Source organism: Poecile atricapillus, chromosome Z (assembly GCF_030490865.1).
Source record: "Poecile atricapillus isolate bPoeAtr1 chromosome Z, bPoeAtr1.hap1, whole genome shotgun sequence".
NCBI lineage: Eukaryota > Metazoa > Chordata > Aves > Passeriformes > Paridae > Poecile > Poecile atricapillus.
This window is the reverse complement of record NC_081289.1, coordinates 90211314-90224906: the sequence shown is the minus strand read 5'-3', so window position 1 is coordinate 90224906 and position 13593 is coordinate 90211314. Positions and strand designations below refer to the sequence as shown.

The window sequence follows — 13593 nt, the reverse complement described above, 5'->3', positions numbered from 1 at the left end:
AAAGTTCCTAGTTTTGAAAGATCATTTAAATATTCTTTAAAAATCAGTTATAGAGGTGTTTAGAAAGACTGTGCAGATCTGGTTTCTCCAGAATTTTACAGATACTTTCAGCCAGATTCTCTACTAAGAGCAGAGGGAGCAGCTCCTTTTACAAAAATGAAAGCATGCCCACTCAAATAACTGATTTGCTGAGTTCCCTGTTAAAATAATCAGTTTGAACGAAACCAGGATTTTGTAGCATTTGCTGTGATCTGAACACAAAAGCAGCCTATGCTGTGAAAATTAAGTCAGGCTTTCCTATCTGGTTAATTGAGTAGTGTCTACTTGTATTGGAATTTGAACATGTTCGTTTTCTAAAGCCAGTACTTTTAAAAGCTGGGGCCTACATTTAAGGTAGTGATGTAATAATTTGATTCCACACTACATGATCTCATTTTCAAAGTTTTGAATACAAACATAAAAATTCCTGGCTTGTGTTCATTGCAGAAAATAAAGTCAAGAAAAGACTGCAATCTGTTTTAGACTAGGTACTTTTTAAAAAAAACTAGGGTTTTTTTTGTCTTTAAATGAAGGAACATCTTCAAGAGTGTCTGCTAAACTTGCAGTGCCCAAGTAGTCCATATGAACAATACCTTTACTTGGTACTGAAAATGCCTTTGATTGTGATGTTTTTATGTCAAAATAGTACATCTCCATTTCTTATCAACAAGTTTAGTCATTTCCAATTTGTGATGACATATTTCATTCTATGAGATATAGTTAATAGTAAATAGCAAATTTTAGTTCTGGTCTTTGTTATGCAGCAACGTAGCTTTTAAAAGGAGGAAAAAGGCACAGGGAAAGAAGAGATACATTATATCCACAGAACTCATAAAAAGTGAGGTTTTTTCTGTAGGTTTCTGAAATTATTTTCTTACATACCACTTTTGTGACATGTGACCTTTAATTCCATAATAAAGTTCATGTACAAGTTGTCACAGTTGTTTTGTACATGTTACTTATCAGAAGTATTTATGTAAAATGGTTCTGTGCTCCTATAGGCACGTGTTAGTTTTTCCTGCCTGAATTTTTTTTTGCCATTATCATTGTGGTTATGATTATGATGAGTAAAGAAAAAGAGCTTATAATGGTACACACATTGTGAAGAAAAAGAGCAAAATACAGAATCTTCTCTTGTTCCTAAAAGGCTGACAATATTCAAAGTTAAAGTTTCTGTTGGTGGTGGTGGGCACCAGATGACATCCTGGATGTGCCATTAATGTGCCAACATTAATGCTTTTGGGTATGATCGTGCCTTGGCTAATAATGGATTTTGTCAGAAAAGCTACAGTAGGTGAACTGTGAAACTTCTGGGTAACATGATCCCATTTTCTTATGTTATAACACTGTTTTGTAATTGCCATACATTAAACATTCTCTGCTTACTGTGTCTACTCTTTAATGATAAAGAGTAGCCTTGATAGTAACTTCAGAACTTTTAATTTTCATATTCTTGTTTGCTTTGATGTAAGATATATGACACTGGAGACTTCAGAAAGTATTGCTTATTTTGGATATACTGTAACTGTGAATATTTACATAATTTGCAAATGGAATGATCAACCAAATTAAACCAAGAAATTTATATCCATATTTTGGGGACATAAGATTTTCTTTATTATGTCCAATTCTTGTGAACTGTGCTCTGGTAATTGGTCAAACTTTTTAAGATGCTTGAAGAAGGATTTGTGTGTAGCATATATTCATTATTGTTTGATCCAACCTCACAAGAATAGAATTAGATATTTGGGCAAATTTCCTCCTGAATTAGAATCTTAGAGAGACCAGATACCCTCAGGTATTTAATTTAATTTCATTACAAGCATCTGAATTTTTTCCCATTCTTCAGTAGTGGGTATGTTAAAAAGTTTAGGTTTTGGGGCTTTAAGGTGGAAATACCTCTCTTTGTTTAGATAGTGTGAGACCTGTGGATTCCTCAGACTGTTTTTGCATTTCCTCTCTTGTTCAGGCAATGTTAAATAAATCATTGCTACATGATTTGTAGTCTAATGTAATAGGAAGTCTCATTACAGGGACTTACTATTAGACACAGCCCCTGAGGGTTTGGTCCTGTGTGTGGTGTGTTCCTTCACAAGGTGGAGGGGATACATGGGCACACACATGCACAGAGAGGAGCTGGAACAGCCCAGAGAAGGGTTAGTGTATCCCAGAGTGCATGGCCAGTGTACTCAGAGGTGACAGTGGGAGGTGAGTGGGACACTGCTCTAGCACTTCCTCTGGGACCAAGCAGGCTCAGCTGAGGCTGTGGGTTTGAGCTTGAACACTGTGCCAGGACTAACAGTGTAACCTGTTTTAGAAGACTAATCCTTTCTCTTCAGCCCTGCATCAAGTACATTGTGTGGAGTACCAGCTCAGTCATCTCCATTTTCATCTTCTGGTGCTTTGGCCTAATAAGCTCCACCAGTTGCACATTTCCTTAGATCAGTCCTACCTCTCATGTGACTTATATTCTCCTCACCTGTTTCTGTGATAATCTTAGAAGAGTAAATGAGTTACCTTCGCTGCCGGTTCTGTGGAATCCTACGTGTGGCTGAGCAGTGTGCTATCCATTAGGGAAAAGAAATGTATTCCTTGCCACAGCTACTCTAACACAGCGTGAAGATTAATATTCTCTCATACTTGCACGGGGCCTTTGCTCAGCCCAGCAAATTTAATGAGATGCTATATGTAGCAGACTTTCAGGGAGGAACTTAGTTGTGTTTGCTTTTGAAACACTGACTTTCTTACACTGGAAGGTCATTTAAATGTCTTCTTAGAATTACTGGAATATGTATTGATTTCAGGGGCTTTTATTATTTTTGCTATTCATTGCCTTCTACCTTGCCCTCTTTTCTGTCAATAGGTAACAAACTATTCCTAGGTCTGGTATATAAATAAATTAATAAAGGGCATGTAGAGATAGGCAAGATTACAAATATCAAGGAAGATGGAGACGTACATCAGAATAAACCTTCATTGACACCCCCTGCCAAAAAAAACCCAAACCAAAACAAGAAACAAACCAACCCCCCCAAATTAAAAGAAAAAAAAAAAAAAAGAAAAGAAAAATCCAAACTCAAAAAATCCCCACAAAAATAACAATTACTTTTTCAGAAAAGGTGAACTAGCTGGGGAAGAATAAATGACAAAGATATTTCTTCAGTAATACTCTGTGGGATGTCAGAGTGCTCTCTCTGCTTGGTACTTTTGGGACACTGGACAAATGCTGGTACATGGGCTGGAGGGATCAAGTGTGCTGCTTGCAGATAGACAGATGGGCTGCACGCCATAATACAATTTGCTAGTGGAAAATACTCAATTTTCACTTGGAACCTTACAGAGTCACAAATGAAAAGCTGTTACAGTGGAAGAAAGGCATCAAGTCTGCCAGAGAAACACCTTTGCAAGCTCTTTTCTCTAGGGTGTGAATGGCAAGTGGGAACATAGCTTGGAGCTGCTCATTGTAAGAAACCCCATTTCCACCAACAGACATTTCCTCTTGGATGTACTGGGTTGTTCTCCTCCTCCTCCTCCTCCTCCTCCTCCTCCTCTCCCTCCTCCTCCCTGGACCCCAGCACCCCCTAGCTGCCTCCATGTTTAAGCAAGGGGCAGCGTAAAGCAGCCTTGGTGTCTTTGCAGGCTGCCTAGTTTGCCTAGGTCATAAAAATACAGCATGGCATTTTAACCCTGATCACAGAATCACAGAGTTGGTTAGGCTGGGGAAGGACGTCTGAGATCATTGAGTCCAACCTATGACTCAACACCACCCTGCCAAGTAGACTATGGGGCTAAGTGCCCCATCAAGTCTCTCCTTTTAAACACCTTCCCCATGGTCCTTCTAGGTACTGAAAGCCTGGCTCTGACATTGGCTGGAGGTGCAGTTTGTCTTTCATGCTTCAAACCAGTTCATCCTAGTGTACAAAATTCCAGTTGCCTAATCACAATGAAAAATCATTGGGGGATAAATTTCAAATCTCTTATGGAGAATTTTCAAGAAAATCTCTTCTTCCCTGGTACCTCTGCTAACAACATTTAAAATACTTCCCTGCTGCTAAAAGACCCCTGAGGAACTGTCGCTTGTGTGTTAACTTCACCTCAGTGCAGCAGAGAGGGATGGTTTCAGTGCAAAATTAGAAATTGCGCTGGTAAGACAAAGGAAAAAGATGGGCTGGAAACATTCTGGCACAATGCCATAATCATATCTGTTACAGAGACACTGCAGATAGAGCAAGGGAAGTGTAGAGGGAAAACAAGGCTGTCAGCTGTGAGTTGGTGTCTTTACGCCTCTCATAAATTGGGAACATTTTGTATTGTGTCTTTCTTTGTTAGCTAAAATGTATTTCTTATTTCAGTGTGTGAAATGAGAAGAGATGTCTGGTTCAATAATACTACCTTCTGTTTATCTGTGGCAGTTAATGAATTAAAGGGGTCATTATGCTGGCTAGTCCATAAACATGATGATAGATTATGTGAAGACGTGTTTGAGGGCAACCTGAAAGCATTTGAATGACATCCCCCCACATTTATTTTCTTGTTACTTAAAATAACCTTATCATTCACAAATTTTACAGGGATAATTCAAACAAAACAAAATTAGAATTCTGCTTTAGGCAGGCAAATTTGCATTTAATAAAAGTCATAAGTGGAAAAGCAATTAAATTACAGTAGGTTGTTTGAAGGATCCCTCTTCCTATATAAATATATATTGCAATTACTCCTACCTTCACTGCTGTGTGGTTGAAGTTTCATGTCTAGTCCCTCACTTCCCGCAGAAGCAAAAGCAAGGCAAATAATACATTTTTCCAGCAATATCTGCTGAACAAAACTTGCAGTGCATACATGTGTATGTTTGTGTGTTTGGATATGAGTAATTTCAAGTAAATAGAAGCATCATTATCATGTTGTTCAAAGCAAAGCAGATTATTCTTCTCAGTCACCTTCTGATTTAAACACTGTAACTGGTGCTTAGTTTATGCTGGCCGGCTGCCAAGTGAAAGCAATTATGTGCAATAATAGCAAAATTAAGAGGTGAGTGTTGCTGTTTTACAGCAGGACATGGCAAAACCCATTTCCTTCTGTCAGCTGTATCTTGATTACACACACACACAGTCACACAGGCAAGCTGTCTTACACACACACATGCGTGCACACATTCTTGTTCTTTGTCATTTGCTGTCTTTCCTGTGTGGTTTTAACTTGAGGTCGCTGAAACCAGAAAAGAGGAAGAATATAGACCAGAGTGTTTGAAAGCAAATGAGAGTAAATGTCTCACTCTGTGGGGGAAGGACAGAAAAAAACATAAGAAATAATAAAAGAATAAAACAAAAAGTCTATCCCAGTTATTGTTCTAACTGAGATAAAACTTTATTTTTGCTCACTGACAGGTGTCCTGGTGGTAAACGTTACATGGAGGAACAAGACTTACGTGGGAACACTATTGGACTGCACAAAGCATGACTGGGCCCCTCCTAGGTAGGCAAACATTCTGAGTCTGTTTTTTCTCTGCTGTATTTAAACCCTTAATCTCAGGCAAGAGACTGTACAGAGATTAATAAAGCACAACCGGTTATAATTGAAAACATGCACCAGTGAAACGAGTAGTTCCCTCTTCTGTGTGAAACATGGGGTGGAAGCTCTATTTTACTTTTGTATTTTTGAGAGGGAAGGGGAAATACATGGAATTCAGTCAGACAGCAGTTAATTTCAAAATTTCTGTAAAATGCATTCTAAGTTAGCAAAATTTTTTGCTCCACTGCTCTAACTAGGTGGATATGTCCTTACAATTTTTGTCCTTATTTAATGACTTTGACACTGCAACATTCTCATTTGTCAGAAGGACATCTTTTCTTTAACATGAGTGAAGTGTCTCTTACGGGACATGGTGGTGAGTTTTTTTGGTTTTTTTTTAGCTCATGACTCCTGCTGATAAAATCTGTTGTTTGTACAGGTTTTGTGAATCGCCAACAAGTGACCTCGAAATGCGCGGAGGACGGGGCAGGGGAAAGCGGGCAAGGTCCGCTGCAGCTGCGGCTGTGCCTGGAAATGACGCGAGTTTTGCAGAGTCCAGAGGACTTCAGAATAAAAATCGAGGCGGTGCCAATGGGAAGGGGAGGAGGGGCAGCCTTAACTCAAGTGGGCGCAGAACACCCCCAAACTGCGCCATGGATGAAGTCAAAGCCAGCCCCTCATCCACAAACAAGAGGAAAACTAAGCCTCCTATGGAGCTGGATTTGAACTCCAGTTCAGAGGACAATAAGTCTGGAAAACGCATTCGTACTAACTCTAGAAGCACTCCCACCACCCCACAGGGGAAACCTGAGACTACTTTTGTGGACCAAGGCTGTTCTTCCCCAGTGCTGATTGACTGTCCTCACCCCAACTGCAACAAGAAGTACAAGCACATTAATGGATTACGTTACCATCAGGCTCATGCACACTTAGACCCAGAAAACAAACTGGAGTTTGAACCTGACAGTGAAGACAAAATTTCAGACTGCGAGGAAGCACTGAGTAATGTGGCACTTGAATGCAGTGAGCAAAGCACAAACTTGCCAGGCTTTGATCCACTAAAAGCACCGACATCTCCTTCCTCCATTGCTACCCCAGGGACTCCCAAGGGAAAGAGAGAACTGACCAGCAATGGCCCTGGTTCAGTTATCAGTTCTAAAACTGGCAAGAATTCTGGCAAAAAGAAGGGTATGAACAGTGAATTGAACAGCCTTCCAGTAATTTCTAACATGGCAGCCACGCTGGATAATTGCTCAGTAGCAGATGGCAATTTGCAAACCGAGATGCCGAAATTGGAGGCTGAAGGGTTAATTGACAAGAAGAGTTTGAGTGATAAAGGCAAGAAATCGAACAATTGCAAAGTGGATAAAAACCTTTCCAAGCTGAAAACAGCCAGGCCCATTGCCCCAGCGCCAGCACCAACTCCTCCCCAGTTAATAGCTATACCTACTACAGCCTTTACAACCACCACTACAGGGACAATACCGGGACTGCCCTCTCTAACAACTACTATTGTTCAGGCTACACCAAAGAGCCCTCCACTGAAACCCATTCAACCAAAGCCCACAATTATGGGAGAGCCAAGCACTGTAAACCCAGCTCTCACATCACTCAAAGACAAAAAGAAAAAGGAGAAGCGAAAGCTGAAGGACAAAGAAAGCAAAGAGACGGGCAGCCCCAAGATGGATTCTAAGCTGGGGAAGCTGGAGGATTCAAAAGGGTCTGGAAAAGACTTATCCGGACATTTTTTAAAGGACCATCTCAACAAGAATGAAGTGCTAGCTAATGGACTGTCAGAGTCTCAAGAGAGCAGGATGGCAAGTATTAAGGCTGAAGCTGATAAAGTTTACACATTCACAGACAATGCGCCCAGCCCTTCCATAGGGAGTGCCTCCAGGATGGAATGCAGCACTTTGGTGAATGGACAATCTGCCATGGCCCCACTGCACGTATTGACACAGAATGGTGCAGACAGCACGGCCGCTAAAACCAACAGCCCTGCTTACTCAGATATTTCTGATGCAGCTGATGATGGTGGCTCTGACAGCAGGTCAGAAGGCATGAGGTCAAAGGCCACCTCTCCATCAGATATTATTTCTAATAAAGATGGTGTTGTTAAAGGACATTCTTCAGCCACAGCACAATCAGCTCAAGCAAAAGAGTCTCATTCTCCCTATTACCATGGCTACGATCCTTATTATTCCCCGAGTTACTTGCACTCTGGACAGGTCAGTGCCCCAGCAGCTGGGAACAGCAGTACCCCACAGGGGATGAAAATTAAAAAAGAGGCTGAGGAAGAGTCTGAAAAGAAAGAGAAGGCAGAATCATCAGATGCCAAGAAAAGCGAAAGCACTTCCTCTAATTTGCAGCCACAACATCAGTCAGTTATAACTCAAAGACACCCTGCACTTGCTCAGTCACTTTATTATGGACAGTATGCCTATGGGCTCTATATGGACCAAAAGTCCTTAATGGCCTCCAACCCTGCTTACAGGCAGCAGTATGAAAAATACTATGAGGACCAGAGACTAGCAGAACAGAAAATGTCACAAAGTGGGAGGGACTGTGAAAGGAAGAATGACCCTCCCATGAAGGAGATTGGGAAGGATGACAGCAAACAGAAGAATATTCCATCTGCCACTATTTCAAAGGCCCCTTCAACTCCAGAGTCCAGCAAAAATAACACTAAAATAGGATCATCGGTTCCTAGCAAAGGTGAGGAGACAAGCAAATCACAGATCCTTTCCAATCACCAGCAGCAGCTTCAGTCTGACACTTTCAAAGCCAAACAAATGGAAAACCACCAGCTTATAAAGGAGGCTGTGGAGATGAAATCTGTTATGGACTCGATGAAGCAAACAGGAGTAGATCCAACCACAAGATTTAAACAGGTGAGATCACAGGAAATGGAACAAGAGTGTCTTGGTTTATCTTTTAAGTTATGTGAGATTTTTTTTCCAATTCTGATACGTTCTTCTACCTCTGCAGCCAAACTCCACCATCCTTTTTTCATGCTGGATGGTATTGTAATCTGTGAATAGACCAATAAACCTTCCAGTTCAGCTGTTTGAAAAGAACAAAAAAAATAAATTAAAAAGTCTAGTAAGATGATGACCGAGAACAGGCTTAAGACCTGAACAGACTATTTTAAATTATATGCATTAATAAAATAGAATTAAATTTCTCTTTTCCTTGTAAATTCTAAGCAGTTTACTTAGTTCAGAAATGAGAAGTTTCAAGCAAAATAAGCAGCTTGCATTGTGAGAGGACTTAAAGTAGATTTGAAACATGGTTTGAAGTGTTTCTTTTTTGTGTTAAATGACAGTTGGCATTTACTAAAGATGGGTGAGCTGGTTCTTTGAAGAGTTGGCTTAAAGCACAGCTCTTTATCTTAACCCAAGGTGACCTTTCTGAAGCAGTTAAGTTCCCCTTCTCTCCTCAACCAATCTCAAGCCCCTACAGACCTACACAATGGATGAAATCCTTTCTCCATTGAAGTCAGCAATAGTTTTGTCATTGACTTCAGTGGACCCAGAATTTTATCCAGTGGCTTCATGCTGACCCTCGTAGATGTCACATTGCCTTCATTTGAGGCAATGCGACTCTGTGCTCTGAACTGGAGCCTCAATGCTTGATGCTTTCATGTTCTGGTGTATGGTACATCCCAGACTTCACCCTTACAGGCTGTCTTTCAAGGTACAGTGGGATCAGGGGAGTGGGAGTAGAGAGCTCTAAAGGAAGTGGGATGGTACTGACCTAAGTAGGAGAAGATTTCTGCTGATTTGAGTGAGTATTTGAACCAGGCTGTCCAAGCATTTAAGTTGCTTGCTTTTATTTCTGTGGCATGTGCCATTAATGTCTGTCAATTGGAGAAAATGTTGACAATTAACTCTTGCATATCCTGTATTAGAAAAAGAAGTCTTCCTGTTACTTCTCCCTACCGATTTGGCGTGATGTTTTAAGAAACTCCCCTCTTTAGTTCTGTAACATCTTTATAAACTGGTCTGTGTAATGTGTTATGTAAAAAAGTATTTACAGTGCCCAGTACGTGTTCTTTAAACCATGCAATCCTGATCCAATAAATACTTGCCCACCTGTAACTTTAAAGATTGTCAGCTGAGAAAGTCTGCTTTAATGTTTGACTTCAACTGATTTCTGGATGTTTGTAATACCAGAGGCAGCATTAGACTCTTGCCTGCCAGATCAGCTTTTCATGTGCATTGTTCCAGGTATTCTAAGTGCTCTGACATATCATTAGCCAGCTCTAATTTTGTGGTTCACAGATACTTTTTGCTCTCTAGTGGGAAAAATCTCTCTGTGGGCTTTAATTAAAATGTTTTATGAATAACATGGTCTCAGAACTTCATTACATTGCATATGTATTTCGTGATTAAACTAGTTAAAAGCATGAAGAAGGATATAAGATGAAGCAATTGAATTAAATTTTGATAATAGACTCTTGCTCCTTCATGGGAATATTGGTTTGACTTTGAGCTCGAGGCACTCCATGGCAAGCAAACCTCTCCTCTATGTAATGGGGATATTGTATTAAAACAGCTATTAAAAATACATTAACTGAAATGTGGGAAATATCAATAACAAACTTAGTTCTATGTCTAAGTTCAGAACAATTTTTTTCTCCTCTGTATTAGGATCCAGATTCACGAACATGGCATCATTATGTCTATCAGCCCAAATACCTTGATCAGCAAAAATCAGAAGAACTTGATCGTGAGAAAAAGTTAAAAGAAGACAGCCCTAGAAAAACACCTAACAAGGAAAGTTCCCTGCCTAACCTTCCTGTCTCATTAGCAAGCATTAAAGAGGAGCCTAAAGAGGTCAAGCGTTCTGATTCACAATCAGTGGATGAGAGCAAGATAAAAAACGATGATCAAAAGACTCCTGTAAATTGGAAGGACTCTCGGGGTGGTAGAGTAGCAGTTTCCTCACCAATGAGTCAGCATCAGTCATACATCCAGTACTTGCATGCTTATCCGTATCCGCAGATGTACGATCCCAACCATCCAGCCTATCGCGCAGTCTCTCCAGTCCTAATGCACAGCTATCCTGGTATGTATTCCGAAACCTGCCTTGCATGCCAGTTAACATTTGCATCCTCAGGTTCAGTGAAGCCTGCGTTTTAATACTTCTGTTAGTAGGCAGGCTAAATTAGAAACTTCATGGGTGAGGTTGTGTTGGTTGTGCTTCCACTGGGGAAAGTTCTGTAGATGAAACTGATTTAATACAAGATGTTCCTTTTATGAACTCTCAAGTTTCTCAACAATTGACAATCTGCTGTTGCTGTTAGACTGACAGATAGTTTATTGCCTATAAAAATATTCTAAGCACTTACTGTCAGAACCATTATAGTTACTATTCCTTTTACTTAAAGAGGACCCATAAATGTCTGAAAGGGCTATCAACTCAACCCTCTTTATAACCTCCATTCATCTGGGTAAATTAGGTGATGAAATTGAAGAGCAGTGGTGCCATTTGAAAGTCATGTGATCTACTTTTGATGTAATTCTCTGTTCTGACATTGTCTCCTCCTACCTTGATATAATCAAAATGTAAAAACAGTAACTTGATGTGGTATTTATTGTTTACCCACAGGGGCCTATCTCTCTCCAGGATTTCATTATCCAGTTTATGGGAAGATGTCAGGGAGAGAAGAGGCAGAGAAGGTCAATACCAGCCCAAGCATCAATGCAAAATCAACCACTGAGTCCAAAGCACTGGATTTGCTCCAGCAGCATGCCAACCAATACCGCAGCAAGTCGCCTGTTGTAAGGCTTCATCTGTTCTTACTGAGGATTGTCACATACAGGAAAGGGTAGAGGAGGAGGACAATTGTGGGAAGCACACAGTCTGGCATCAAGCTATGAGTGCATGATTCTTCTTTATTGTACTGCTTACAATAAAAGCAATTTATAGTCACAATGCTTCTGTGGCATAAACTAGAAGTAACACACCTGACACAGTCCCATGCTGAGGTTTCCTGTCTTGAATTGACCCAATATAGAAATACAGATTCAGAGATACTTCCTGGTGCACAGATTTTTGCAGTTAAACAGGAACCTCCTTTTATTTTTGGGAACTTAATGAAATGAGAAGTTGGTCTCTGGGATTTGATAATATCCCCTCCTTGTATTTGCCAAGCATCCACATCTTCCAAGTAGCTGATTACCAGCCCCCATTTCTGAAGATATACAAACAAGTTTTACAAAGTTGGAACAAATACTGTTATTTCACTTTCAGATAAGTTGGTGCTGGTTTTAATTGTGAGCATGCCACTGCCTCTCATTCTATTTTCTAAAAGGTCTTCCTGCTATTCAGTCAAACTTGATCCCCAGAGAGCTTTAGAAGGTTGAGCACCTAGGTTATTCAGGCATTGTCAAGCCAGCCAAGCTTCAGGGAGCCCAAAACTAGAAGTCACTGTGTTGTGTTCCAGATGGCAGTGTGTTGCCTCAAAATCTTTGTGCCTTGGGAAACCTTCCAGAAAGATTAGCTTCAGATTAGAATCAAGTGCAAATATTCCAGTAGAGATACTTCTTCAGAAAAGGTAGCTTCATCATTTGTATTCAGAAGGTTTCTGACAGGTAGTAGCACATGGTTTTGTAGTGATTTCATCCCTTTTAAAATTCTCACATCAGTTTTCTTTCTGTTACTAGCCTGTGGACAAATCACCAGCTGAGCGTGAACGGGAAGCAGAAAGGGAACGGGACCGCCATTCTCCTTTCAGCCAGCGGCATCTCCATACACACCACCATACACATGTTGGAATGGGCTACCCCCTTATACCTGGACAGTATGACCCATTTCAAGGTGAGCAGAAAATTGTCAATGGATGGGATTAGCTTGCCTCATGGAATTGTTGCCTTGACACTGGAAATTGTGCCTACATGAAGCATTTTGAATAGAGATCCCATTGTTAGAACAGAAGAGCTTTACATTTAGGAAGAAGGCTTGAAAATTTGCAGCATGTACTAGCAATAGATTAGTAACTTCATGCCTGAGAAATATCAAGTTTTGTTTCCAAAACTGGGTGTCAGAGCATTATTAAAGGGGAACCAGTTAGGCTGTCATCCACATGAATGTTTTGAGTCCTCCTGCAAACTGACATTAACTGGCTGAAAGGCAGTAAAACATCCAAACCAAACAACCTCCTTTTTGTACAATTAGGGTTGTGTAAGCAATTGAGGAAGTGTAGCAAAGACAAAAGCTTCTTATACTGAACATATTTTATGTACAAGGCATTGCAGTCACAAGGGTCTGTGCTTGTTATAATTTGACCGTTTGAAAGAGGACTCTTTGTATTTTGGCAAATGCCATGTGCAAAGTTGCAGTCAGGGAAAAAGCAGCACAGTGAGATACAATTTATTCTCCCTAGGCTTTATACCAGTCTTTGAATGTTCTTTCTCTAACTGTGGACTCTAGCTGAATTAAAAGGAGGTTTCCTCCCATGCAGCAAACTATGCTACAAAACTATGTGCTACCACAGTTGGTGGCTAAATGACATTTCTTCTTTACGTTGACTTGGTGCCTCAGCACTTATTTTTCCTGTGTAAAAGTCTTGACATTTCTCAGTGTGATTCAGTGATTCCGTATGCCTTTTGGGATACATTATGCTTGTTCAGTAACGAAACTGTAAAAATGGTAAGCTATTATGAAAGTATTGTATCCTGAGCAGCTGGCATGTCATTTCTGTAATTCACTGTGACTTTTGATTCTTGTTGTTTCCTGGTACCTATTATTTCTACTGAGCTTCTTATTCATGAACTCTCATATAAACCACTTAGCATCATTCAGTGCAGTATTTGGAAAGAAATGCAGGAAGTAGAAATGCTGTAATTTCTTGCAGAATATCTATCAAGGACAATTCAGTTTATTACAGAAAAGTATATTGATCATACTGGGCAGACTGTCTTAACAACATTGCCGGAAATATTTGTCATTTATGTAGTGTTAACCCCTCCCACATTTTCTGGTTGTTTGCCTTAGTGATCCTTCCTACCATTTCTATGACCACAAAAATCCATTAAAACA

General features: G+C 40.2%; 1 protein-coding gene across 4 annotated transcripts in view; it reads left to right on the top strand.

Annotated features, from left to right (window-relative positions):
• Window positions 1-13593, top strand: part of ZNF608 (zinc finger protein 608) — an 86848-nt gene that overhangs the window by 70081 nt on the left and 3174 nt on the right. For all 4 annotated transcript variants that reach the window (XM_058827459.1, XM_058827461.1, XM_058827460.1 and 1 more), the window contains exons 4-8: window positions 5424-5511; window positions 5987-8438; window positions 10200-10617; window positions 11161-11333; window positions 12219-12372. In XM_058827459.1, coding sequence (XP_058683442.1) covers window positions 5424-5511; window positions 5987-8438; window positions 10200-10617; window positions 11161-11333; window positions 12219-12372 — 3285 coding nt within the window. The remainder of the gene's footprint in view (window positions 1-5423; window positions 5512-5986; window positions 8439-10199; window positions 10618-11160; window positions 11334-12218; window positions 12373-13593) is intronic.